Below are 27,803 nucleotides of genomic sequence, written 5' to 3' on the forward strand. Positions count from 1 at the left end.
AGCTTTGGCTGCCCTAACCTCTGATGTTCAGAGGAATACTGCACCTACCTGTAGATCTCAGCTAAAACCACAAAGCCTTCCTGACCCTGGAAGTCTGGCCCCCATCTTTGGTGCCAGCTGCTGCCGAAAGATCTGGATTCTGTGAACTCTTGGTCCTCAGTGCCCGGAGAGGCAGAAATCGCCTCAAAAATTACAGTGAGCAAGGCTCATCCCGATCATTTTCCTTCACATGATTTATGACACTACTTCCCCTAAGGCCATTTTTTCCTTTGCTTGGAATCTGAACAACGGAGCCAGCACAGGCGGTTGCTGTGAAGAGGTCGGTGCCCCGAAGCAAGCCTGCCGCCCTGGCACACAGGTGTTGGGCTTGGATTTGTTGGTGGAAACCGCCCACCCGCAGCCGACAGCAGGAGGCCGGCGGCGCCCTGCGCGGGGCTGTGCTGTCCGAGCGCCCGGCGGTCAGTGCCGCGCAGGGACGGCTCGCACCGGCCTTCGAAGCCAGGCCCGGCCGCGCGAGGCCGGAGGCCGCCACGGGTCACCTCACTGAAGGGGCTGAGGTGACGCGATGCCCGCCCCGCTCCGGGCAGCCGCGGGACCCTGAGGCGCCGGGTCGCGCTCCGGGCCGGCCGGGCCGCGCGCAGGCGGGCAGAGGCGGGGCGGGCAGGACCCCGGCCGGGCCGAGCCCGGGGAAAAGCGGGGCGGGGAAGGGCGGGGCGGGCGGCCGTTCCCCGCCCCCGGCACTGCGGCGCGGGGCTGCGGCTCCGGCACGGTAGAGGGCGCTGCGCGGCTGGGCGCGGAGTTGGGCGCGCCGCTCCCGGCGGCGGCGGCGCAGTTCCCGTTCCTGTTGCTGTTCCCGTTCCCCTCGGGCCGGGCCGGGCGCAGGGCCGGGCGGCGGCCGTGTCTCGTCCTCGCTGCCCCCTGCTCCCCCTGCCTCGCAGTCGTCGGCGCCGGTGGCGGGGAGGGCGGGAGCGCGGGGCGCGGCGGGGGCGGGGAGGCAGCGCGACGCCAGCGCGGCGCCGCATGCGTCGCTGATGGAGCCGGGCTCGGGGCTGCCGCAGCGCAGGGTGGGGGGCGGCGGGCTGGACCTCGGGGCGGGCTCGGCGGGGGGGTCGCCGGCGCTCTCCGGGGGGCAGTCCCGCCGCAGGAAGCAGCCGCCGCGCCCGGCCGACTTCAAGCTGCAGGTGATCATCATCGGGTCGCGGGGGGTCGGCAAGACCAGCCTCATGGAGCGTTTTACCGACGACACCTTCTGCGAGGCCTGCAAGTCCACCGTGGGTAAGGGAGCGCGCCGGGCCGCGCCCGCCCCGTCCCGTCCTGTCCCGTCCCGGGGGAGGGGGACGGCCTTGCCCCGGTGCTTGCCGTGCCCACCCAGCCGCGGGGCCCGGCCGTGGGAACGCGGGGCTCGGCGTGGCGGCCGCCTTGCCTGGCCCCTCTCCTCGCCCTTCCCCGAGCGCGGCCCCCTCCCCGCATGCCGGCCCGCGGCTTCCCCCTCGGGGGGCTCCCCGTGCCCGTCCCCTGCAGGGTGCCTGGGGGTCCCGGCCCGTCCGGCCTGGCGGGGCGAGGTCGCGCCGCCCCGGGTGAGCTCCGCGACCGTGTGCCGCTTCGCAGCGGGAAGCTCACGGGGCTTGCGGCGAGGGGGCCCTTGGTGCCGAACTTCCAGCTCGGGAAGTTCCAGTGGCGGGGAGGATGGTGGAGGGCCTGGTTGTCTTTGCAAGTTCTGAGAAGGTGTTGGGTATCCTGTTTCAGCCTTACTAACGCAATCAAAAAGCACAGTTAAAAAAAAAAAGGGAGGGGGGGCGGTAAAACGGGTTTTTGTGTTGAAGTCTTAGATGGTGTGTGTAGGGAAACAGAAGTGTTCTGGGAGTTGAAAAGTTGTGCAGTGTATTCACCATAGCTGATGAGACTTTGAATACTCTTCCAGACCATAGTCTAACTCCAGATCACTGTTATATCTTCATCAAGAACTAACACACACACACACACCCACACCCCGATGTTTTAGGTCTGAGGAACCTAATGTTTCGTTTCTTGAAGAATAGTACCTCTTGAGCACACTGCGAGTTTTGCTCCTCACACAACTCACTGGAGAGCAAACTCCCTAGTTCTGTAGTATGCTGTCTTATTCATGGTTTAGTCATCTGTGTGACTCTTGCAGATAATTTAATGCCTGCTGTCTTTTAATACACAAACGTGTGAAGGGAAGAAAACAAGCTAGTTAAGTCTGTGTTGTTATTAGAGTCCTATCCTTGGAGTTGAACTCTTGAGTGTTGCAGCAAGGCCGTTGTTAAGCCTGTGTCATTGGAAAGTATGTCTGCTTAGCTTAATTGTGGCTTGGAATGTGAGGAAGCTTATAGCATGTGATGGAAAGTGATTGTATTGCCTTTTAGAAGCTGAATGATTAGTATCCAAATTTATCATTCCATGAGAAAAATAATACAGTTACTTTAGTTTTAATGTGTGTTTTATCAGTTGTTTCAGTATTTCCTAGGCCCTCTAAACATGCAAATCTGGTAATGCAGATTAGCCCAGTTAGCGTCAATATGGTTGGTTTATTTTGTTTTGAAGTTGGTAACTTAACCTTGTAGAAGTTAAAGACAGTGGTAGCATATTGGAGGCATTAATCCTCAGGTGACGTGTTGTAATGAAGTGCTTATGGCTTCTCTAGATGGACAGGTTTAATTAAATATATGTTATAGCTGGAGAAGTAGAACCAGTAGTGGAATGTATTTATAAATTCTTCAGGTCTATGTATTGTTTTGAACTCATGTGCATCACCTTTGTGTTGACCTACATTAAGGGTTCCTACAAAGCTGGGCTGCTCTCTGTAACTAGGGATAGTTTCCTGATTTGAATTTTGAGAAGTAGAGGAGGTGCTCTAGACCCTGGTCCACACTTCCAGGCTGGTGCCTTGTAAGCAAAACTGATTTGCTAGATAACAGAGGCAGTGATTGAAGCAGAGAAATTTCCTTATTTTAGAAAAGAAACAGGAAATAAATGGTGGTGAGCTGCTAGACAGAAGATTACATAATGTTTGATGTACAATGTGTGCCAACATAAAGCAGCATAGGGGAATTGAAATTTGTGCCAAAATACATATAGAAAGGCTTGACAGTAATGGCATTCTTTCATCCTCCTCTGACTAAACTTGAGAGCTGTTAAGATTCCCCCAGATCCTTTGGCTGCTAAATGAAAGAGCATTTCTCAGTCAGCTTGCACCCTGGGTTTTTTGCACTATAGACTAAGAAAAAAGTAACCTCTGCTATTTACATTTCATGTAGATTGAAAATAACCCACACTTCAAAATGACCTGAGACTTGGATACACAGTTAAAATCATAAAGCTGGGCTGGTTCTTTGTCACCATTTACAGTAATGGTTTTCAGGAATTACAAGTAGAGGATGTGTTTTGAAACATTGTTGAAAACCCTGTGACTGATCCAGTTTCAGAGGAAGTTATATAAACTGAATAGACCTTGAGATTAAATTTGAAAAGGCAATGTAACCAAATAAATGACTAAAATTTGCTGTATCTACCTTATGTTAGCGAAGCTGTGTTTTGAACGGAATGCTAGAATACATATTTTACTCCCTTACCTTGATATTAATGGTCTCAACCTTACTTCTGTGGTTTTATACTAAGCCTGTGGAAGTATGGGCCAAACAGAACAGCATTTAACACCTTAACCTTTTGTATGAAAGTGGATAGGCTACTCGGAGGTCTTACAGTGGAGGAATTGTAAATGTTCAAAACCTTTGTCTGCCTCCTGTCCCTGAGTGCTGTTTAGGATAATAACACTGTGTCATTGAAGAGTGGAGTGTTTCTGCTGAAAAAGGGAGGTGTGGATTCAATTAAGAAAGATACAGTATTTTGATGCTAATTTAAGAAGACTACATTGCCAGATTGGTAAAGTAAGTTCTATAATAAAAACACATCAACATGTCTTCAGTCTCATCTCAAGTACCGAAGTTTTTTGAAAGTGTTCAAAAATAGCTTGGCAGATTTCAGCACATTATTCATAACGGCACACGATGTGTTGTTGATCTAAAATTCTTTTGATGTATTTATTTTGGGCATTAAATTAGTTGCATAGAATATTGTCTACTTAATCTGCTATTTACATAGTGCTGAGAACACTCAATGTGCTCAAATATTTACTGATTTTTGCATGCGGTTGTCAGATGAGAAATAGATGATGCTCTATCCAAATTTTATGTGATAGGTCTGAATGTTTTTTTCTTACTATTAGGTTATAAATTATTTTTATTACTTGTTTGGGCAAATAAATTGTTTTTAGAAACGTTCCTCTGTATCTGCAGTGATGTAAAATTACTCTCTTCATGCCAGTGTTAAATCCAGGGTAGTTAAGGTTATTTCTTTTCTATAATGGAGTAATGCTTGTGCAAGGGTAATACTGGCATCATGTTAGCTTTGTCAACAAATGTAAATATACACTTTTCCTTTTAAAATATTTGTTTTTCTCAATTTAAGTTTGTTACCTGACCCCCATGCACCTGTATTATTCTCATGGGAGCAGAATCTAAAGCTAATCTAAATCTAAAGTTTTTTCAGACTTGACAATTAAAAGGAAGTAAGCCCAATTTGGCATGAAAAAGGATGATCTTTCCAAAGGTAGTGGATAAATACTCATTGCCACATTTGTGAGAAGATTCAAAGATGGCTGGTGAGGGAAGAGTGTGTACCTTTGTTGCTTCCCCCCTCCTTACCCTGCCCCGAATAGTTCTTATCCTGCAAAAAATACATCTTAATTCAGATCTCCATAGTGGTGATGCTATAATTTATATGTGTATTTTAAAAGATGGTGCGCTCTCACCCTCTTTTCATCAGAGTCCCTTTATGTAATAGTCAGAGGCCTCTGTTCTCTTCCCAGTGTCCAACTCCTGCTCTGTCTCACAGTTGTCTGCCCTACCTGCATCCACCAAATCAGCTTATTCCCCATCTCTCTGCTGTTTTTCTTCCATGACAGATCTACAAAATTCCTGGACTCAGCAGTATTTCCTGTCCATCTAATTTTGCCGCAGGCATTATGCTTCCCTCTGGCTTTTAATCTTTGAACTTGAGGTTCCGGCTTACCCAAACTTGAGGCCCTGCACTGACTCACCACCTCTCAGGCGACTGACTCTCCTGCTCCCTCAAATCAAATTGAGCTTCTCAGCTTTTCTTTTTAAGTGCTGGCTTAGTTATGTAAAGTTTCTAAGGCCTAGTCTTACTCTTCAGCTCTTTTACACCAAGCCTGAAAGCATCCCAGGAAAGAAGCCTTGCCCTTGATAATAACAGAGCAGTTTGGGTGCCTCATGCATTGCTGGCTTCTCGTAGCAGCTATTCACAGGGAATGAGACAGGAGCACTTGTAGTAAACACTGAAGCTTCCTGCAGTCCTGGTTTACAAACAAAATCATCGGTAAAGCTACTCAGCTAAGTTTGTAATGGGAAGGTTTGTTGTGAATCAGGATGGAAATGTCATGATGTGCTTTAGATTAATTGTAGCCTGTGGGATCCAGATCAGTGGCATGCAAATGCACTGCAGTGTAAAACTCCTTTGACTTCACAAAAATGCTCTTTGACATTGTTTCACCTTACTGGTGTTAGTGTGAAATGGTATGCAAGTTGGGAACTAATTAGATTTGAAGAGCTGCACAGCTTTTTCTTCCAAGCAGTCTTTTCTGTATCAATTCTTTTAAAAAATACCTGTGCCCTTACAAGATGCATAATGTCCATCAAATAAACAGTAATAACGGTGAAAACTTCACGTTTATCTTTTATTAGAGTAGTCTTAAGTAAGGCAGCTTCTTGTTTTAATATATGTATACATGTATATGGGATATATAAATACATATACATGGGATATATAAATAATACAGTTATATACATGTATACATATGTTTGGGGGTTCTGTCACAATTCAAACCCTTTCTTCATTCTCTGTATCCTTAAAAAATGTGGGCTAACAACATAAATGAAACTTCATTCCCATAAGCTTGTTATATAACCTAATTATATTCACTTAAAAGTATCAGCCTATTCGTTTTAAAAGTAAATTGGTTATTTTTTCAGAACTACCCTTTAAGTGGCTCCTCAGTTCTATAGTTACCTAGTCAGTATTTCCACAAGTGCTGTAAACATGGTATGTGACTTACTAACCATTTGAAAAATAATTTTTCAATAAATCATGAAGTTATGTTTTAAAAGCAAGTTTAGTAATTTGGTGTAATCTGAGGTGAAAAACAATCTACATAAAATTTTCAGGAAAATGTCATGCATCAACTAGAACATCTTTTTGCTACACTTGTATGTGTCTGTGGACTCTTTCTGAAAAGTATAATTAATTTTAATTTTTCTTCAACTATTTCCCTCCCCTCCCCCTTCCGTAAGATGGCACTGAAAACCTAGGTGGGGTGGGGAGAGGAAAGAAAGGGCAGAAATAGATGTCTCTTACTTTACCACATCATGACAGAGTAGAAGTAAAATGTGCTTGCTTTACACCCAAAATCAGCTCTACTCAGACTGAGAAATTTTTGCTGTTGTACAAAAAGAAGAAAGTTCTGATAGGTGACAAGTATTTTTGTGAGGATTGACCCTTTTTTCTTATCTTTGCATGTCCAGGGTGTTAGTATGAATCTCTTCTTATATATTGGCTTTTTGGCTAGTGCGGAAGAGTTTAAATAAATATCTCACTAATTATGTGCTGCAGTTACTTGACAAACTACAAATAGAGGAGAGCCGGAGACTTGAAATCTGCACAGAAAACAAGTTTATCGTACGCAAAACCTTAAGATAATTGGGGAGCTGTATGAACCTGCCTTGTCTGTCTCCAGTTCTATAACCATAAGTTTAGGAACTGCAACTTGGAACAGAAGCTTGCGTTCCCTGCAAGCTGCCTTTTACCTTTAGGAGCAATGTTGTCATTTTGCAATTGACAATGGAGACTACAGCAACTGAAAGCACCTGGCAAGCCACTGTTCGCCTCAGATATGTCAACTCCGTCTATTTTACAGCATTTGGAATCGGGGTTTTTTATGCATAATCATTTGAGTCCTCATAAGGTGACAAAATGATATTCTAAATCGGAAAGTGTAGTAGGTAGATGATACTAATTATCAGAATTCAGGAATAGGGTTTTGGGGAGGTATGGGGGGTGTTAATTAACAAGAGGTTGGGAAGAAGAGTAAATTTGAAATTGACTTTTTCTTCATTTGTAAACTAGATGCTAACTTCAGCTGATAGAAATATTCAGATACTGGGTTATATCAACGATATGAATTGTCAGGGTACCTTGTAGTCCCTAGTCAGTACATATATGAGAATATGCAAGTAAAACAACAGGCAAGATGAAGAGGCCACTTGAATGGTGTTGAATGCAGAGTTTAGTTTGCAAGGAGAGTGGAATGCAGCTGTCAAACTCAGTCTCTGCTGTGAACAGCTGAGCACGTCAGTAGCTAAAAGGAAAAAAAAAGTAGGGCCACATGATTCTCAGTTATTGACTTCTTTCTGGGAGTTGTGAGCTTCAATGTTCATTTAATGAAAACAGTGCATGTAATTATGGTTTAGCTGAAACTACAAAATGGAAGAGACAGACTCTTCAGAGTGCCTTTCATCACAAAAATACTGAAGTCTTTGTAAAACTGTCTTCACTAGGCTGTGCTTAAACAAGAAAGTGATTAATATTTCCCTTGTTAAGATTGTAACTGTATAATAGCATATAGCAACACTTTTATAACTTATTTCTTCTGATAGCCCAAGGAGTGGGAAACTTGATACCCAAACCAAAAAGCTAGATTCAGTCTCACCTTGAAATAATTCTGCCTTTTTAAAATATGGATAGTGCTTTTCATGAAATAAGTTTAATTTTTCTTCACATTCAATTTTCCTTTCAGGTCAGGTAGTTGTAGACCAGTAGCTCACTATGTTTTGTGTTCCGTAACCAAAAGTTTTGAAATTAAGTCTTGTTCAAGAAGGCACAGAGAGTCTTATCGATTCCAAGTTCCCCTTCCACTTCATTCTGTTTATCAAAATTTTGGTGCAAGCTTTGAACTTACTGCTGTAAATAGTGTCAAAAGCCTACATTTTGTGAAAGGCTTTATAATTTTACTGTCCATGAGAATGTAAAGAAATGGTAACTTCCTCCGTTCTCATTGAGTTTGGAAGCACCAAGTGTCTGAGATGTTTAAAGGTGTATATTGGACATCCCAAAATGACTGAAAGCTTTCTAAAAACTTTATAATTACACCTTCAAATTTTAGTCACTGTGTGTATATTACCAAAATCTTTTTTTTTTTTTTTTCTTTCCCCTCTGTTGTCAGTGTGTCTGTTTCATTCTGGTCTGTAGCGCAGTTGCCAGCTGAGATACGGGTACACTTTTATTTTAGGCAAGCAGTCTCAAATGTCTGCATGTTAATCATTCTAGAATTACACACTGAATCTTTGTGGACAACGTACATTACCTGCCTCTAAAATAATCCCCAAACTAGCTCATATTTGAGTAACACAGTGCTTCCAAATCTCTTTTTAAAATCTTTAAATGTGTAACATGCAGTTTGAAAGAGGTATTTCCACTTTAGCATGCTTTAAAATTAACTGCATGTCCTACAACTTCAATTAAAATGATACAATGGTTTTGTGGTTTTGGTTTTCTTTTTGTCGAGACAGTTTTTGTAACCTTCCCTTCTCTTCCTGTCCCATGTACCTTTTGTTGTTGCTTGCTTCCCCCTGCCCCCAGCAAAATGATAGAAATCGGTATCAAAGCTATTGAGCATCTTTTCGTTGACTTCAGTAGTTTCTGGATAGGTATACGTATTGTGCTTAGTTACAGACCAGGACTAACAAAGATGGTTCTTGCCATCAAGAAGCATGTGACCTCAGTCATTAATTGTAGCAGAAGTAAGAAAATCTGTCTGTATAATGCTGTCAGATGTCCAAATTAAAGAAACTGTCCTAATCTCTGAATTGTATGTCTGTTCTAATGGCTAATTAGTATAAAACCTCTGAATTTTTAAACTGTTTCCTTAAACATGGTCTGATTATTTTTCATTGATTGAATTTCTTTGATGGAAATCACTAATAGGCCTCTGAAAATTTAATCTATTGGAATTGATTTTGGTTGGAGGGAGGGTTTTGTGCTCTATTTGCATCTGTTTTCCCAGTTTCCCCTTTAACTTAGTTATCAGGAATCTTGGCCTCCAAAAGGTCACTCTGTGTGCATTAATCAAAACAGTCTCCACTTCCTTTTTCTGCCACTTAGGTGTGGGGGGGGGGGGGTGTGTGGGAGTAAATGCCAGAAGCATAGTAAGTTGTTCCTTCATCATTGGCTTTATTTCAAAACAAATTATTTTAGCTTTAAAGAGAGAGGCTAGACCCAGTTCCTGTGTGTTTGATTTTGTGCTTTAGTAGATAACTTTTAGTTCTTGTTTGGGATGGGCAATTAATCTATTACCTGATATGGACTAGACTTCATTTTTATTGAATTTCAGTCTCAAGTTTGGAACGGTCTCAAGTTTGGTTCAGTGACAAGATATGTCACTCTCACCAACTTGCCCTTATCTAGAACTTCATTAGTGTGCTTCTATTTTGAGTGTCTGTTCTCTTTCTTTTTAAGACTGTTTATTTTTGAAAGGAGTGCAGACAGTTTGCTTAGCTGTGTGTTTAATATACTTCCAAAACACCCTTCCATTCTACTAGCCCTTTGTTTTCCCTGGAAATGCATAGTTTCACTTGAGCACATGTTGTAATAGATGTTCTCATTTGCATGAAGCATATTTTTAATCTGAAGTTCATGTGCTATTAACAAAAACAATATGCTTTGTATAAAATTTTGAAAAATCCTTAAGAATCTTACCTTACACACAACACAAGTGCTGCTGTACTTAAGGGTTTATCTGACATATATCTAGCCTACAGGGAGAGGGCAGCAGCTCATTTGTAGTTTTAAGTGCTATAGAATCACTATACTTTGAAATGCTTAACAGATACAAAATCATAAATCCAAACCAGAGGCTGATATCAGTATTTTTGTGCCTTTTTCATTTGTTCCTATATGTGTATGGGATCTGTTTGGATACTGAAAAAGGTCTTTCCAGGGAAAAATGGGGGTCAAAATCTGGCATCCAAAACACACACTTTTAATTCATAAAAAGAGAGATGGTAGTCTGGATTAACTCATGGTGTGAGTGTAATAATTTTAGAGAAACAGAATGCATTGATGGCCTGTGGTCCATGCAAGTCTGCTGTATGGAAAGAGGCTGACCTTTTTATGGGGGGAAGATTGCGGTAAGGCTTTTTGCTTCCCCCTGCATCTCTGTGACCTGGCAAGGGGCATGTATGATGGTAAACACATACACTTGGCTTTGCTGGCATGTGTGCATTTGATTATTCATTGACAATAAATTAGCCAGCAGACATTTAAAATGCAAACTAGGCAGCATGCAAACCAGCAATCGTTTACTGGTGGTGTAGCAGCTAAAGAGCGCCTTTAAAAATCTTTCTTTTTATAAGACATGTTGTTTAGATTTAATGCATTTGTCAACAGTAATTATTGAGTCCTCTATTTTATTGACTAAATACAAAACCATGCCCTTGGTCCTGTTTGCAAAATTAAGGACAGAAGGTGTTGAAGTGGCTTGTGTTAGCTGTTGTTGACATCCTTTTAGGGGATACCTGTCATAACTGGAGGCACATGGTGGGAACCTGTTGGTATAGCTGTGCTAGTAGATTGTTATGCCAGGGCTAGTAAATCGTGTCTGTCAGTGGACCCATTCTAGCACACCACTTTTTGTGCACCTGTGTAGCTTCAAGACTGGAGCAGTTTCTGGCAGGTTTGAACACAGAACAAATGTAGAATCTTAATAAATTTGAGTGTTGTGTTTTGGGATCTGGCTTAAGGGGGCGTAGTAACTGTGCAAGGATTACTAGTATTATAAACAGCACAAAACTTGGAAAAAATCTGACAATTTGCCTGTACTTAAGAAGTCTTAGAATAAGTTTAACAAGACTGAGAAATACATATCTTGCTTAGAGGAACTGTAAATTAGGTGTTTCTTGAAGCAAGAAGTATTTATCAGATGTTGCTGTCATCAACACTGTAGCATTACAAAGGAATTCTTTTTAAAACCAGCATTTTCTAAGAGCAGAATTAATGGCTTCTCTCTTGTGCTGAATAGAGATGCTTAAAAGAACTGCTTACAGTTATTTTGCTGAAGAATGGGAGTTTTCACCAGCTGATACAAATCTTAGGTTCTACAGCTGCAAGTAAATAAGCATGTAAGACCAGCTTAGCATACGTGAATGGAAAGGTGCAGTTGTCTAACTCTGAATGTCATGTGACTAAGAAGTATGTTATCTGTAGTAGTGGAAAGTGTTAGTTTCCTGATTGACTTTCAGAGAATATTAACAGGTTTTCCTCATGTCTTTAATAGCTGGAGTAATTGTGCGGATAGCAAAACTTTTCATTTAGGTATTTTCATTACCATAATCAAGCTATATAATTTGTTTCATTGAACTTTTTCTTAACTCAAGATGATACTTGAAACTGAAGTGTAAAACAAATTATTGTGTTGTTTTAATTAAGTTACTAATTTGTATGTAAACTCAAAGCACTACCTTTGGCAGGTCTATGGTGAAACATGGTCATGAAATGGGACAAGCTTAGGAATTTGTTTCTTCATGTGCAAAAGGAAAATTGCCAGATTTTTTCCTTCAGTATTGGCAGACATGAAGCTTTGTGTTGATGCTTGCAGAGCATTACTAATTATAAAAAGCAGCTGAGCAACCTTTGCTTAGTTCTGGCAAGCTATCTGTCTTAAGTGTTAAATGATTCAAACAGTTCTGTAGAAGAATCTTTTTCAAAAACTTCTACTGATTTGCATTGTTTATTGCAAAATTTAACAGTAGAGAAGTGTTTCATGGTATGACTTTAAGATAATTAATAGAAAGATCTACCTTTGAAATAAGAATGCTGTTGACGTTATTTATTTTGAAACCACCTCTTTAACATGTAGGGGTTTCTCCACTTCATTTCATTCATATATTGTACCAGGAAGTACCAATTTGAAAATTTACTTATTAGAACAGTTGGATTTTCTCTTCATAATTAATTATTTTTCTTTTTTAAAAATACAACAAAACCTTTTTGTTCCTTGATTTGTGTAAGACAGCAGTGTATAAACCACTTCTGTAAAAATAAAAATATTTCGTGATGGAGTTGTTGAAGCTTACATGAAATTCCTGTGATGGCTTTTAATACACAATTTTGGATCAAAGATGCTTTAGTCTTCTTTTTGTGTGTGTGACAATAGGACTTTTTCTTTACACAGCAGAGCTGTATTTTCTCTGTGCTCAGATAAAGCTCCTCTACAGTTGTTAGCCTAAAACAGGTATACCCACCTGCACGAGCATCATAGATTCTTTTTTCTATTTGTTTCTGTGGGAAAGAAAAGCAAGATGTAAAAAAAAAAAAATTTAAACCCAAGTTCAAATGAAATGACAAATTGTATAGTATGTTGTGTATCAGATAATGGCAGGATTGAGAATTGTGATTGGGACTGTGGGCAATTTTATTCAGACTTCCTTGAGGAGGGAGAGGTTTGAAGCAATTTTGATTACTGATTATCTCCTTAGCAAGTAAAGTTGCTGTCTTGTTTCAGACAAAGCTGTAACCATTAAGACAATTGCATTTTATAGTTAAATGCATTTATATGGAGGAAAGGCTTTTAGCTGTAGAAATGGGTGTGTGTTTCTTTAAAAATAAAAATCTTGTTAATGGAAAAGCAGTAATTACAAGAATTTTTTTCCCCACATTTTGGATAGAGCACAGATCAATTGTTTCACCTTCTTCTGTTTTTACATCAACACAGATGGTGGTTTTTCAAAAGTGTAGAAAAATAATCTCTTAAAGTTAGGGTTAATGCTCTGAAATCTTAATCGTTCTAATATTTTTCTCAATTTGCATATGAATAATTAAAAATTGTGATTAAAATTGTAGACTGTATAGTACAAATCAGTTTTAACACTTTAGCTTCTGTGTTGCTTAAGAACCCTACTGGGGTTTGAACAGGATACATATTGGTAAGTGAAGTGTAAGCATTGTATGTCCTGAATATCTTTCCAGAAATTGGTGAACAATTGAGCTAGACACTTTTAAGGACATGGAGGAGGACAACAAATGTCATAGTGATAACCAATACTTTTATCCCTATATAATGTGTAACTGCAAGCTGTTTAAAGGGATTTTTATTTAGGGGAATGAAGATAACTGATCCTTCCATTTATTTAGTCTAGCTGAAGAGTGCCAATCTGCTTTGCAAACTCAAAATAGAATTGAGTGTATCCTTTACCTTTCAATTAAAGTGTTTCTAGCTTTTTAAAACTTAGTCCTTTTTATTGTCTCATACCAACAATTGTACAGACGTAACTATCTTTAAAAGCACTTTGAAATAAAGGCCAAGTCAACAATGTGTAGCTGGTTTTCAGGATGTAAAATGCACTTTTTTTCCTACCTAAATTTTCAGGAGTTTTGGAAGGCTTTGCGTAAGGGCCAAGTTCAGGCCTTTCTGTCAAAGTTACAGTCCAGTCTTGACTCTCACAATATCAGCAGGGACACCTGGCTGTTACCAAGGGTAGACATTAGGGAAATGTGTAGGTTTTGTTAGAGAAAATATTTTTTTTTCCCTCTTCACCTTCATCCCTATCTTTGGTATACAATTGTATGTGAAATAGCAAGAGTGTTTCCAGCACACTGCTTCTACACTTCTGTGTGAGTTTAAGTGTACCAGTCTGAACCATGTTCTCTTGTCTTATTTCCCTCCTTTTTGATTTAGCACTGTTAAGACAGATGGTGTTCAGAAGGAAGAACTGAAGCAAAAATCTTCATACACATGTATACTAAAATAAACAGCTTCACAGTCTATAAATGCTATGATATTCTAGGACATCAATACCCTGAAATATTCTTGTAGTTGAGGTGGTAATCTTTTGTGTCTAGGTATTGTTTGACCATAGTATGTCTTACATGTTGACTGCCAGCATTATTTTTTTTTTATAGAAGTAAAGTCTTTCTGTATAACAAGATCTTCATGGTTCTGTCTTTGGTATTTAGCGTGCATTCAAAATGTGGCTGGAGTTTTGAGATGATGGGTAAAAGTACCACACAAACATAGAAGAAGTTTTTAAATTCAAATACCCTCTCTAAATCTAAGCAGTTTGCTAATAAAGATTTGCATACATTAAGAATGACAGTGCTGACAAACTTCTTCATAAACCAACCACAGTTCCAGCACTTCTACTAAAGCACTTTAGCATATGCTAAGCCATCCAGCCTGGAAACCAGATGTGTATTGTTCCCACTTCAGAGAGCAAAACTGATGTGGAGGGGTAGATTTCACTCCTCCAGGGCACCTGTGCCAGTTGTAAGTAGAGCAGGCTTGTCCTTGACAGGGCAGAAACAAACTGTGCCTGTTGTTTTACTGTTATGTTGGGTTTACCTGCTGCTGGAAGCATTGCACAAAGTGGAAGGTTTATGTTGTGACACTGCCAAATTGGATGGCTCACAGACTATAGAGCGGTTGTCAAATCCCCGTGATGATCCTGAGGTGACCCATAGTGGTGCAAACCCTTCTGCTTGTTCACACTGTTACAAGTTGTTATATATATATATATATATTAAAAAAAAAAAATCCTAATTACACCCGCATTACTTTTGCTGCTTATTCCTCCTTTTCTGTTTACTGTATTTTATTTATAGGTGTTGATTTTAAAATCAAAACAGTAGAGCTAAGAGGAAAGAAAATTAGATTACAAATCTGGTAAGTAAAACAAACGTGCAACCAGCAGTATGTGTTAATTTTATGTTCTAGCATGAATTAATATGCTTGTCTAATACTATTAACTGTTATAAGCTGGTTTAGCTCTTACCCTATTCCTCCTCTCCTCCATTCCCACAAGACTTAAGCAAAAACAAATAGCTCTTAGATTTATGTGAGGGTAAAGGAGGAGAAAGAGAGAGAAAGTTAGAAATAGGACATGAATGTAATTGCTGAAATGTTAATGCATCACAGAGGTCTCAAGCCCCTTTTCCTGGAAGAATGGTATCACCTACACAAGAAATAGGAGTTCTACAGACAGCAAAAGGTGACTGTGTTAAATAGACACCAGAGAAAGTACACTTTGGGTTGTTTTTTTTTTATTATTTCCTAGGCTGTGTAAAACCAACCGTCATTGTAACAGCAAGTATAAAAAGACTGTGAAGTATTTTCTAAACTGTTTTTCTAAAACTTGGTGTAGACAGTGCTGTCTCTTTGACGCTATATTGCATAACTTCAAAGTGAAGGACATTCAAGACTAAATTATATCCACTCCAAACAGCACTGAGAAGTAAAACACACCCATACAAATAAGACTATCTTAACTGGTACCGATGTCCTACTACAGAAAGCTCAAAGTCTGAACTAAGCTTTTCCTTTCTGTCGTAGGTTACATGTTTCCTGATAATGATTCTCCATGTCAATGATTAATACAATTTTTATTGTTTAGAAATTATTGAGCTTAAAAGGTCCTTTGTTTTGCAGAGTAGTACAATACATAAACAGCGTTATGAGAGAATAAACCAGCTATGTTTTAGACATTAATCTTATATACTACTATGTAGAAGCTTAGCTTTGGTTTATTAACAGTGCGTGTTGCATAATTGGCATTGTAGTTAAACTGTTAAAGCTGCTAACAATCCATAGAGGGCGAAAAATTCTCTAAATATACATGTTGTTACACTTCTGGGATTATTCTGTTGGTTTCTCATTCTTAACTACATGGATGCAGTGAATTCAGCTTACTAACTCCTCTTGGCAGGTCACCATCAACTCTGTTTGTCACATCATGTGTCTGTCTTGCTCCCCTCTGAGTTAACTGCTGCTTCATCTTTGGTATCATCAGTCACCTAACACTTGAATGTTAGTCATCCATCATCTGTCCCTGTTTGGAAACGTATGACCACAAGGCTGGCAGTTGAGCCAGCAATTGTTAGCCAGGGTCTGCTGGAGCTGAGAGAGGTAACAAAAAATTCTGATGTGGAGATGCTACTGTATGCCTGATGTGAATTCTTGTTGTGAATTGCTAAGCTTATCAAACAGTATCTTCATGTTGAATTAATACTTCCTAGGAGAGATGTTTTGCTGGAAAGGAGACATTTAAACCATTATTTTCCACATATTGAGAATATGCTAGTAGGATATAGGAAACTTAAAACTAAAAATCGATAGGTGACCTTTACTCCTGTGTGAAGGCCTGTTAAAATGGTGGAGAAAACACAATGCAAAGAGATAGTATCTTAAAATACGATAAAATCCATGAACACAACATCCTGCTCCTATGTGTCGCTTTCTCTTCAACAGTGGCTGTTAAAATGATGTTCTTAGACTTAATTCTTAAAACTGTCTTGACATAGGCATACTTACAATTTTTTGGAAAAGCAATTAGATAGGCAATCCTCTTGCTAATTTATCCTGAATTATATTGTGTATGTTGTTGGGCCTATTTATAAAATCTTATCATAGGGTCACAAAATCATAGAATCATTTAGGTTGGAAGAGTCCTTTAAGATCATCAGGTCCAACTGTAAACCCAATGTTACAAAGTCCACCACTAAACCAGGTCCCTAAGCACCACGTCTACACGTCTTTTAAATACCTCCAGGCACAGTGACACCACCACCTCCCTGGGCAGCCTGTTCCAATGCTTGACAACCTTGTCAGTGAAGAATTTTTTCCTAATATCCAGTCTAAACTTCCCCTGGTGCAGCTTGAGACCATTGCCTCTTGTCCTATTGCTTGCTACTTGGGAGATGAGACTGACACCCACCTTGCTACAGCCTCCTTTCAGGTTGTTGTAGAGAGTCATAAGTTTTCCCCTTGAGCCTCCTTTTCTCCCTGCTAAACAACCCCAGCTCCGTCAGCTCCTTATTGTATCTTCAATTGTTAGATTAAAAGATGAAAGCAATTTGCCAAGTCAGAACACTTTGGGAGTTTAGAAATGTAGACTTAATTTGCATGGCTGATCCTAAGTCAGTCTCCTTTCATACCTACTCGGAGGCAGAATTAACGTTGCCTCATACTTCCTGGGAGTCTTCTGTACAATGATTACAGTAACTTTACTACAAAAAACTGTTTTATTCAGCAAGCGGATAATTTCTAAAGTTATATGCTTGTATGTCTTAAAATTAATAAGGTTGCATTTCAAAGCATCAAAATTTGATTTTATTTATTTTTATAGTTATTTGATGATTCTACTTCAAAAATCAAGAACAGCTGAAAAAAAGAAGTTTGACTTTGATGTTTTCATGGTCACTTCTTGTCTCTCCACTGACCACTCTATCAGCAGGTGGTTCTCCGCAGAGCTCTACCACTTGAATTTATCAAAACGCAGCAGTACTATGTAGAATATATCAAGCAATTAGATGTGCAAGGCATCCTTTTGAAAGTGGCTTTCACATCTGCTGCTGTTAGTAGTGTACAAATTGGACTTGCATCTTAATTCCTTTCACAATGCGATACTGTGCACTAAGGATCACAGGGGTGCCTGCTCTCACCTCTGGCTTACCTGTTCCTGTCTGGCCCCTGCTGCCTCACAGTACCTCTTCCCCGATTTCCCTGACTTTCAGTCAGGAAACAACCTTCTGCTCCTTAAATTATTAAATGGTTGAGCAGCATTGAGGAGACAGAGTAACGTCTGTCTTTTTTGTGCCACCTGGAACAGTGGTAGGTGTCCCTTGGTCTGCCAGAAGTCATAGACACAGGAAATCTGCTTCTGCATTGCACTTCTTGGCTGAAGCAAGCTTGTATGTTCTGTGAGAAGTAATGCACGCACACAGCTCATGCCGTGGGGTAAAATAACCAGAACTACTGGATAGTGTAAGTGTCCAAGTGAATCCGAGCATCTCTGAATCAGTCCTTTTTCAAAGCCTGAAAACCAAGACCAAATAATAGGAACCCCAGTTTCACGCTTTGAAGCATAGGTGTGCCACGAGTGGCTTGGCAGGACAGCAGGGTGTCTTGACTCTGCCCTCTCGCCTGAGTAATCGGGGCACTCGGTGACACAAGCAGCTGTCACCTCTGGCTTCCAAAGGACCTGGCTGCTGAAAGCTGTAGTGCCCTGCCACTGTGCCTGGTTCGCTGCTGGGGAGCCGAAGGGGCTCTCTGATAATCTCTACAGGTTTAATGCCCAAGGAAGCCAGTGACTTGGCAGGAAAACAGTCTTGATTTGCTTCTGAAAGTTTTTTAAATCAGTGCGTTCTCATAGAAGTTCATGTTCTGCCAACTCAGCGGTTTTTAATGGGCACCTGTTGCCTTGGAAAATCTCTTGAGATGAGTAGTCTGAGGAAAAGATCACCTGTCCTAGAATATAGAAGGAACTACATTCTGTTGTTCACTGCCTCTGAAATAAATCATTTCACGTAATAAAAGATCTTTGTGTTTTATGGGAGGAAAAAAGCTTAGCTTGACAAGTAGAATTAACCTCTAAAGTGACTTAAACATTTTTTAATGTTAAATTAAAAATTAAATTTTAGTGTTAAATTTTTGTTTAAAAATAATTTTCCTTTCTGTTGCCACTTCACATCACGGCTCATTAAAAAAATAACTTCAGAGCCAGGAAAGTTTTGAGTCTCTCCATGTGTTTGTTTCAAGCAACTGTTCTAGATAGGCACAGGGAACATTTATATAAAACAAAACATATCCAAACTTATTTTAATCAAGATCAACTGTATTTATGTTCTATTTTATGCAGCCGGAAATAGTAAGAATATGACAAGTGTACACTTGAAAATGGGCTTTGTGTGGGGCTTTTTATTTGCCTTCGGTTTGGTGTAATGTTTCTGGTTTCGGAGTGATGTCTAGTTTCTGTTTTGAAAATAGAAATACAGTCAAGCAGTGGGATGTTATTGTAGATTGGTCAGGGAGTCATACACGGTATGCTTCTGATTACAGTTTAGAAAGACCAGTGTTTTTCCATTTAGAACAATTTCTTTCAAAAAAAATAACAGAAAACTGCTTTTCGAATTCAAAAAGGAGTAATCTGTTGTATTTTTTTCAGTGATGCCAAATCATTGATCAAGTTGTAGTATTTATTGTTTGGACTTCAGGAGTTTGAATTAAATTGGACTGACTTACTCTAGTACGTTGATTCTGACCGGAGCAAATAAAGAACTAGCAGCACTTGGTATCACTTTTGAAATTCATGAAGTTGTGTACTTTTAGTTAAATAATGCTCATCTTTTCTTCCAGCTTTCCACTAGTGCTTCAATAGCTGTCCTTACTAAAATACTCCAGCTGCAGGAGAGTAGTACATCAGTGAAAATAGTATAACAAGCTTGATTGCTCCAGCACCACATGTGAAAGAAAGGCATTTTAAGATGGATGTGCTTTTAATACTAGCTCTGCATTAGGGATTGTCATTTTATCCTCAATATTGGAAGAATTTACTGCATATTTTCATGAAAAATAAGATAGCAGTTGGTAGAAGATGAGATTTTCCATGTGAAAGATCAGCTTGATACTCTTCTCAGACTGAAGCTTATTTAGGTACCTTGGGGTTGCATTCTAAACTTACTGCAGAAATAGTTTTCCAGTGTTCACCTTACTGTTCGAAGGCTAGTACAATGTTACTGTAATGTGAGAGACTGCAAATTCAGCTTATTTTCTTCCACTTTTCAAAGGAAACAAGGATTAAAATATCATGCTTACAGTCAGAAACCTAGTGACTGGTTTCATTTTAACTGGCTGCAGCAGCAGAGGTATTGGTTGTGTGAAGTGGGGGGAAGTCAATGACTTAAAACAAGGCAAAGAAAGTCAACTGCAATCCACTGTAATTAGCACGACTGGCAGGTGACAGTCAGTGGCCATCTGGTCATTTAACATGTGTAGTGGGCAGCCAGCTGTCCATGGGTGTTTTAAACTGGCCACAGTATGTGGTGTGTCTCGAATAGCTAGCAAGCCAGACTACAAGTTGTGTGATATTTAAGTGAACAACCTACAGAATGGAATGAGTACGGGACTTGAAGGTACAGCAGCCAAGATGAGTGGCAGCGTGGGAATACTGTAAACTTCTAAAGAGCCTGAGATTGTTGTGGGTTGAGGAGAGGTTGATAGTGCCAGGTGGACTTGGAGATACAGCACTTGGCAGGTCAAGGAAAACGTGGAGCCGGAGATAGCTGGGGTGGCAGAGTGTAATGTTGCATAGTTGGCTCCATCACCTACCCCTAGGCTTATCCAGTGTGTTGATGACTGTCTTCAGGGAGGGTGGCTGCACATCAGTGTGTTTAATTCCCCTCTGTTTTTCTAATGTCTGAACTGAGTGATCTGATCACCCTTTTGTGATGGGAGTTGCTAAAGGTCCCTAGCAGTGACCTGAAGGCACAGCCAGGTGGCTGAAATAGCCCCTTCATTTCTGTGTTCCAGTAAAGGCACAGAGGGGGAAGACCAGCTAACAAAAAAACCAACCCAACGTTTTCCATTATTCTGGCCAAAGCCAAAACTGATGCATTTTTGCACATCAGGTATGCCCTTCCACCTGCCATCTAGTTATGTCTACTCAGAATGATGGAACTAAAGGGATCCCACCCTTAATACCCTTGGCAGGGGCTGCTCTACAAGGTCATAATTCTGTGAAGTTTGTTCATAAATGCTAAAGCAATGTTATCCATATGTGGAAAATCAACGGTTCATAACTAGAATTTTTGAATCTTTCGTGGAGAGAATGTCCAAAGGACCTTTCAAAAAATAAATTTGACCATAGCAAAGAAGTAACAGAAGAGAAAGCAGAGTTACTTGCTCTGAGTAATATGTATGTCATTTCAGCTGCCAGAACCTGTATTGCTTTAATTAAAATGCCTCGTTAGTGATAAGAAAGCAACCAATTAACCATTTAAAACTGGTCTGAAATACTTGACCTTATTGAAACAGGCTACCTGTTTTCACCTTCTGTAGGGTCCCAAAGGTTTGTGTGAATGTAATTCTGAAGTTGTGAGTAGAGAATGGGATTTGGTTAAAAATAAAAAATGGATGTGATAAGAATTTGTTCTTTGTGCCCCTTACTGCAATGCCAATGGCTTGCAGTGAAGTATTAGTCAATACAGAGGTTTCAAATCTTTTTCTAGTGGACGCTGTTTTGCTTTGTGAAATCACTAGCAAAGATTTGTTGCTATCAAGATGCTTGTGGCAATTTAAAGGGAAAGTTGAGTACTTCACTTTTAAACCTGCTTGGTTGAAATTCTTACAAATTTTTGTGAAGAGCAAGATAGGGTTGTGGTAGTTTACTACTTGTGCGTAGACTTCAAAAGAATTAATTCTTCAGGACAATTGATGTGGCATTTTGTGAACATGACTTTCTTTTTTTTTGGTAACAAGTGTTTCAGGTCTCCATTGTTAATCTCATTCCTATATCCATCCTCGTCCTCCTTTTGTCTAAAATGTGACTGTTAGAGTTCCTTTTGAACTTTTGAGTCCCAACACACATGCACACATTTTCCCCCATCCACTCTTAATTTTGGTCCATCTTTTGACTTGCTTTAACTGGAATTTCAAAATTACCATTGACTCTGGGGGCTGAACTCAAGCAGCAAATGCTTGATTGCATTGAAGCACTGTATAACTTACTTTCCAGTTGTGATACCAGTCACATTTTAAGACTTAGGGTATGCACCAGCTATTTTTTCAGTATAATTGCCAAAAATCTTCCATGAGCAGACTTGATGATAGGATTAAAAGCAGTTCACAGGTTTTCATGGTTCAGTAAAAAATACCCTTTCTGTCTCTTCTGCTTTGGAATATAAGACATAGCTAGTATGGGCAATATGTTGTCATTGCTGGAAAATAGTCTCCACTGTAAATGCACCATGTCTGAAATGCCTACAGTGCTGAAAGTAAGAATGGAAATGTCATTTGAACACCTCAGATTAATAGACGTAAGCATGAAAGCCATGTATCTACTTTTAAAAGCCTATACCACATAGTGGTTGCTCACTCCTGTCGTCACTTCCACCAGTAACTTCTGCATTGGTTTTAGAATCATGGCTGAATTGCTGTGGTTGAATCCAAAAAAGCTCTGAAAGCTCAAATTGTAATGATTAGTACATTGCTGATTTTATAGTTAGGTGTCCAGCTGGGTTTGATAAGCGTGTATCTTTTTTTTTTTTCATATTTTCAGTACTATTAAAAAAAAAAAAACAAAAAACAACAAAAAAAAAAACCCACACAAACTAAAAAACCCAAACCCCAACAACACAAAACCAGCTTCATCTGCTGGTACATTTCCATTGGACAGCTTCATTCTCAGACAGCTGTAGAAGTGCTAGGTGGCCTTTCTTGGTGAAGTTAGTGTAAGATAAGTAGTCCTGATGTGAAAACATTTCATGATAAAAGTACTGTGTGGGGTTTTTTTGCCTGAAATTCGCATATATAGAAGGAAATGTTCAATATAGAATGTCTAAGGGGGGTGGGGTGGGGGGTGTTTATTAAAATGCAAACAAATTTATTCTGTACTTTGCAAATGGGTGAAATATTTTTGCCAATGTTTGCTGCTGCTTCTTAGGGACACAGCAGGTCAGGAGAGATTCAACAGCATTACCTCAGCTTATTACAGAAGTGCCAAGGGAATTATTTTGGTGTATGATATCACCAAGAAAGAAACATTTGACGATTTACCAAAATGGATGAAAATGATTGATAAGGTAAGCCTTAAGTATTTCCTTTTTACATGTTTTTTTAAGAAGGGAGGGTTTTTTTCCTCAAAGGTACTGTGTAATACTTGTAATGGCAGTGATATAGGATTATTAAAATAATACCAACTAATTTTAACTGAATTCTTTTTGCCAGAATTTAACATGAATGTGGTTTTGTTGTAAAGTGGTTGTCCATTCCTGCTTCCTTGAACTAGGATTGTCCCAGTTAGAAGTGTCAGTGGAAATCTGTAACATTACTCATTTACCTGTGCACTGCGAGGGTAGGGAAGTTTTATTTCCTGTCTGGGAAGTAAGGTCATTACGTTCATTCTTAGGTAAACTAGAACAGCTAGTTCTCAAGCCATGTTTTAAACGTGGAATTTAAAAAATTAAGTTGAAAATTTTTGAAATAATGCTTGGGAAGTACATTTACATATAAACTGTGTAGATGTGGTTCCTTATTTAGTAGAGGGATTACCCTTTTTTAATATTGTGTTTGCATTACAAAATCTTAGGTTTCTAGGTTTAGTTAATTAAAAATGTTTTAATTGTAGTATGCTTCCGAAGATGCAGAGCTTCTATTAGTTGGAAATAAACTGGACTGTGAAGTTGATCGAGAGATTACTCGACAGCAGGGAGAAAAGGTAAGAACAGATCTAACCAAATTCTTAGTTACTGTTAGAAGCAAAACTGCTGTGTCTTTGCTGCTGATGGTCCATGGCTACTCTTGTTCAGACTGTTAGATCTAAGGAGCATATTGAGAATGGTGCTGTTCTGTCAAAATCCATATGGTATTTACTTTTACAGAATGTGCAATTATATGCATTCCTGCTGGAGCAGTATGTCTTTGATGTAAACAAAGAGTAAACTATAAATTTGCTTACCCTTTAAACATACTTTTTGGGGGGCTCTGAAAGAGGATGTAGTGAAGACTTGAATCACAAATGGAGATATCTCTACTCGGGACATCTTCGTGAGCCTTCTTCCAGATGTTTGCTTTTCGGTAGTATTTTAGGACAGGCAACAGCCCTGCTTGATTACTTAGCTCACCTATGTTTTCAAGTTTCTTTTGTTCTCTTCCAACTTCAAAAGTGGTAAGCAACCTGACAAGAGACTATGTTTTAGCATAACACTCATAGCTCCATCTTGACCAGGACACTGTCAGTATGGTCATACACATTTTCCTTCAGCTACCTGTCACATGTTTGGAAGTGAAGCATTTTGTGTTAGAGAGGCAAGACTAATTCTTACATCTGTACTTCTCTTTTTTGCATTTTAATAATAAGGTTAAGATTAACTCTTCTGAAAAGTTCTTACTTTTTGGCAATCTGCAGCAATCCACGTCAACTGGAGACAGGAATTTCTCAGGTTTAAGTCTGGAAAAATGCAGCACACTTCCAGTAAACCAATTTTAAGTGAAAATTAGCTGTATGTGGCAACATACACTGTACTGTTGAGATTCAGGATTATTAACTGAATTATACGTCAGTCACAGATTTGGGGGAAGTTGTGGGTTGGGTTTTTTTGAAGGTTTTATGAATGTATCGTTGCTGTTTGTGCGTATCTTCATGTAGATATTTTATTTTCTCTTCTGTCAGTTTGCACAGCAAATAACTGGGATGCGGTTCTGTGAAGCAAGTGCCAAGGATAATTTTAATGTGGATGAAATATTTCTAAAACTTGTTGATGACATTCTGAAAAAGGTAAAATATTCAGGTGGTAGTTCCACTGACAACGTAAATGGCCAGTGTTTAAATAATTGACTGCAGGTACTTGTTGGGTGCGTGCACAGTCAGGTGAGATTTTTAGTGAATATAAAGTGGGCATGATGTAGTTCACAGACTCTGGTAGACACTTCTGTTAATAAATACTGCTGTTGAATCTGGTAAACATCTGCTCCTATATGCTGTACTTCCTCTTTCCTATAACTTTATATCAGCAGCTGACTGTACATTTGCCTGCTTTCATTTGTGGGCAGTTCTGTTGTGATTTGTAATTGGTTTAGGAAGTGGCTTTATTTCAACAATGTCTTATAACTTTTTTCTGAGAGAAATTCTTAACACGACTTACTCAAATGTAGTTCATGAATACAAACCGCAAGATCCTTCAGTTGAGGCTTTGGCTGACAGTGAACTCTTGAAATGAGCTCTTTGTGCCGAGTTCTATGCAGATAACTGTTTACAGGTGATTTTTTCTTTTCTTTAAGATGCCACTGGATGTTATAAGAAATGAGTTGTCCAACAGTATCCTGTCCCTGCAACCAGAGCCAGAAATCCCACCAGAACTGCCTCCTCCAAGGCCACATGTCCGTTGCTGTTGACTTGTTACTCCATACAGAGTGAAAAATAGGAGTGGGAGGGTAAAGAAAGTACCTGTACTACTCTGCACTACAATCATTTGGCAGTTTCTCGTTGCACTTTGTTATTCAAGTCAGAGCTACACACTAACTTGTAAATATGCAAATATGCAATCCTGTGTAGGATTCAGCTATAACATTTAATTATTACCCCTCTCCCTCACAATGATGTTTTGTTCATTGCCCCAGTGTTATAAATACTGTACAGTCAGTGGGGGTTTACCACACTTCCAGGCAAGGAGGAGGAGAAATTAAATCTATACCTATTATCGACATAAATGTTGTAATAGTTCTTTGTTATTATAAACAGGCAGGCAGAAGCTCTTCTGGTATGAAGATAAGTATATGGTGCTTTGCTAACTATTTTAAAGACAAATTTTTTAAAAACAGAGGACTTTATGTACAAAGCTTCCATAATCAGCATTACGTTTCCTTTTAATGTAGTGAGAACATTTTTGGCTGTAGCATCCTTTGCTGACTGGATATATTGAAAAGCTAAGTTTAATTTTTGGCAGTCTTCTATTTATTTTGTTTAATGCTGCACCCTTTCTTTGTGTACCAAGACATCACATCTGGTGCAGATCTAAGATTGCACTCTGAAATAGCATTTATCATTTTCTGCGTAGGCATAAACTTGGTTGCAAGAATCATTGTTTCAATAAAAGAATGGAGATATATTCAAGCTCTAAAATAAGGTATAAAAAGCAATGCTGCTGTCCTAGACAAATTCTTTAAAAAAAAAAACCTAATTAAGATGATAAATTTTCCTGTGTTAAGGAATATATATGTGTACTTGTCTGGACATCAGTAGGGTTGGGGGGAAGGGAACCTAAGGTAAAATTATTTTCTTTCCTAATGGTGGAAATTATTCCCATCAAGCAAATACTGTGTTAGGGTTTTGTCTGATAATGAATTTGTGAATTATATCTTTGGTATATCTTTTATTAAAATGCACTGTTTAGTTTAGCTGTGGTAAATCAGTAGTTACATATTTGAATAACTTGGTGTGTCCTGAATGTTGTGGTATTGAAAAACATTGTGGTCTTTCTAAACTAATGAAGTGCAAATAAAATTTTGTATTTATGAATGACAGTGGAACTGCACCTGTTATTAGAATGGCAAATATAAAATGATGGGTAAAAGGTAGAATCTGGAACAACACTTAATTTTGTTATGATTTAATTTTCAGTTTGACAGCTCCTTTAGGTGTAGTTAGAAGAGCAGCAGATGTTAGTTGTTCACCTTCATCACTGCTCTGTTGGGAGAGCAGCTGATGACCTAGCCCAGCTGATATCTTCAAATAGCATGTGACTGCTTGTCATGCTATCTTAGCAGGTGGTCGCCAAACTATTAATTACTCTGGCAACACAAGTATGAACCGGTCTTTTTCACACTACAGCTTCTCTACTTCTCTTTCTCTGGTGCTGGAACCTATTTTGTCACTTGCTACTCTTCTAACCAGAACACTGGCACTGACCAGTAAGGTATACCATGGACTTAAACAGCTTCTCTGTTCTGTGGAAGGAAGAGAGACACCACAAACGGTTAACTTTTAAGATAAATGAGTTATGAGCCCTTATTTCGCAGAGTAAGCTCTGACATTCTGAATACAATACCATGCAGGTCTTTAGCACACCCAAATTTCAACTGACAAATTAAGGAAGCATGGTTGATATTTGTGCTTATGTCTTCTGCCACCTTGTGCCTAAACAGTTTGCTTTTTTACATAGTAAACTTACAGTTTACTATCATATTGGTAAGATAAAATCAATTTCTAAAGCATTTGTAGGATTTCTGATGGTACTGTGGGCAATAGAAAGGAAGGGAAAATCATGGAAAATAGTTGTAACTTGACAACCACTTTAGTTTAGCCGATTGGTTTTTATTTGTACTTAGAAACTTGTGATTTTTTTTTCTGCATTTTTTGGATTTAATAAAAATTAAGAAATTTGACTTAGATAAACTTTCTTTTTGTAATTCTGTGCTGTTTGTGTATAGGTAGGTTGGGATCACAGTCTCTTGTACCAAAAATTAAAAACTATTGCCTTTGAGAAAGACATATTTATGTAAGAGTGTTTGAATGTATTTGATTATTCATTGGAAATCATAAAAAGTTCAGGAAACGTCTTTCCTTTGCAACCATTATACTATGAGACTGAAGAGGGGTTTATTTCCTAATTTTATCTCCGCAACTTTTATGGGTCAAAATACTTTCATTTATGTCCTTGCTGTACCTAGCAGGCATTTGCAATGTGGCATAGGAAGATGGGTGAGGAAAAAAAATATTTTCTGCTTCATTGCCTCATATGGAAGGTCAGCAGTCAGCCCAACCTGTGCTGACATCTAATGATGGACTGTGTTTGAATGGTCTGCGCAGCCACTGAGAGATCACAGAATGAAAAAGAGGCAAGATGGAGCACTATCTGCAGCATTTAAGTCTGTTCTAGCTTATGTTAGCAGATTGCTGTTCTTTAGAAGCCCTGGTTAAGGGCAACCCATTTCCACTCTTCACGGTGTGCATGGGGATTGTTTCCTTCCAATACTGAGCCCAACAGGCTTTACCACTAAACACATCAGATGATGCCAAGGTCCTCTAGTACCTGGCAGTTTCGTCATGCTGGAGGAGAATACATAGGAGTGTACTTTGCTACGCAAGCATGGCAAGCAAAAATCACAGGAGTGTCAGAAATAGGATACTCACATCTGCTCCAAAGCAGTGGTGGCTTCTTGACTTTCA

General features: G+C 39.5%; 1 protein-coding gene across 1 annotated transcript; it reads left to right on the plus strand.

Annotated features, from left to right (window-relative positions):
• Positions 1-795: 795 nt before the first annotated feature.
• On the plus strand, positions 796-27,033 carry RAB12 (RAB12, member RAS oncogene family). Its single transcript, XM_055704738.1, has 6 exons — positions 796-1,275; positions 14,749-14,809; positions 22,581-22,719; positions 23,265-23,354; positions 24,309-24,413; positions 24,917-27,033. The coding sequence occupies exons 1-6, from the start codon at positions 1,032-1,034 to the stop codon at positions 25,028-25,030; spliced, it is 753 nt and encodes a 250-aa protein (XP_055560713.1). The 5' UTR covers positions 796-1,031; the 3' UTR covers positions 25,031-27,033.
• Positions 27,034-27,803: the final 770 nt, after the last annotated feature.

Source organism: Falco cherrug, chromosome 3 (assembly GCF_023634085.1).
Source record: "Falco cherrug isolate bFalChe1 chromosome 3, bFalChe1.pri, whole genome shotgun sequence".
Classification (NCBI taxonomy): domain Eukaryota; kingdom Metazoa; phylum Chordata; class Aves; order Falconiformes; family Falconidae; genus Falco; species Falco cherrug.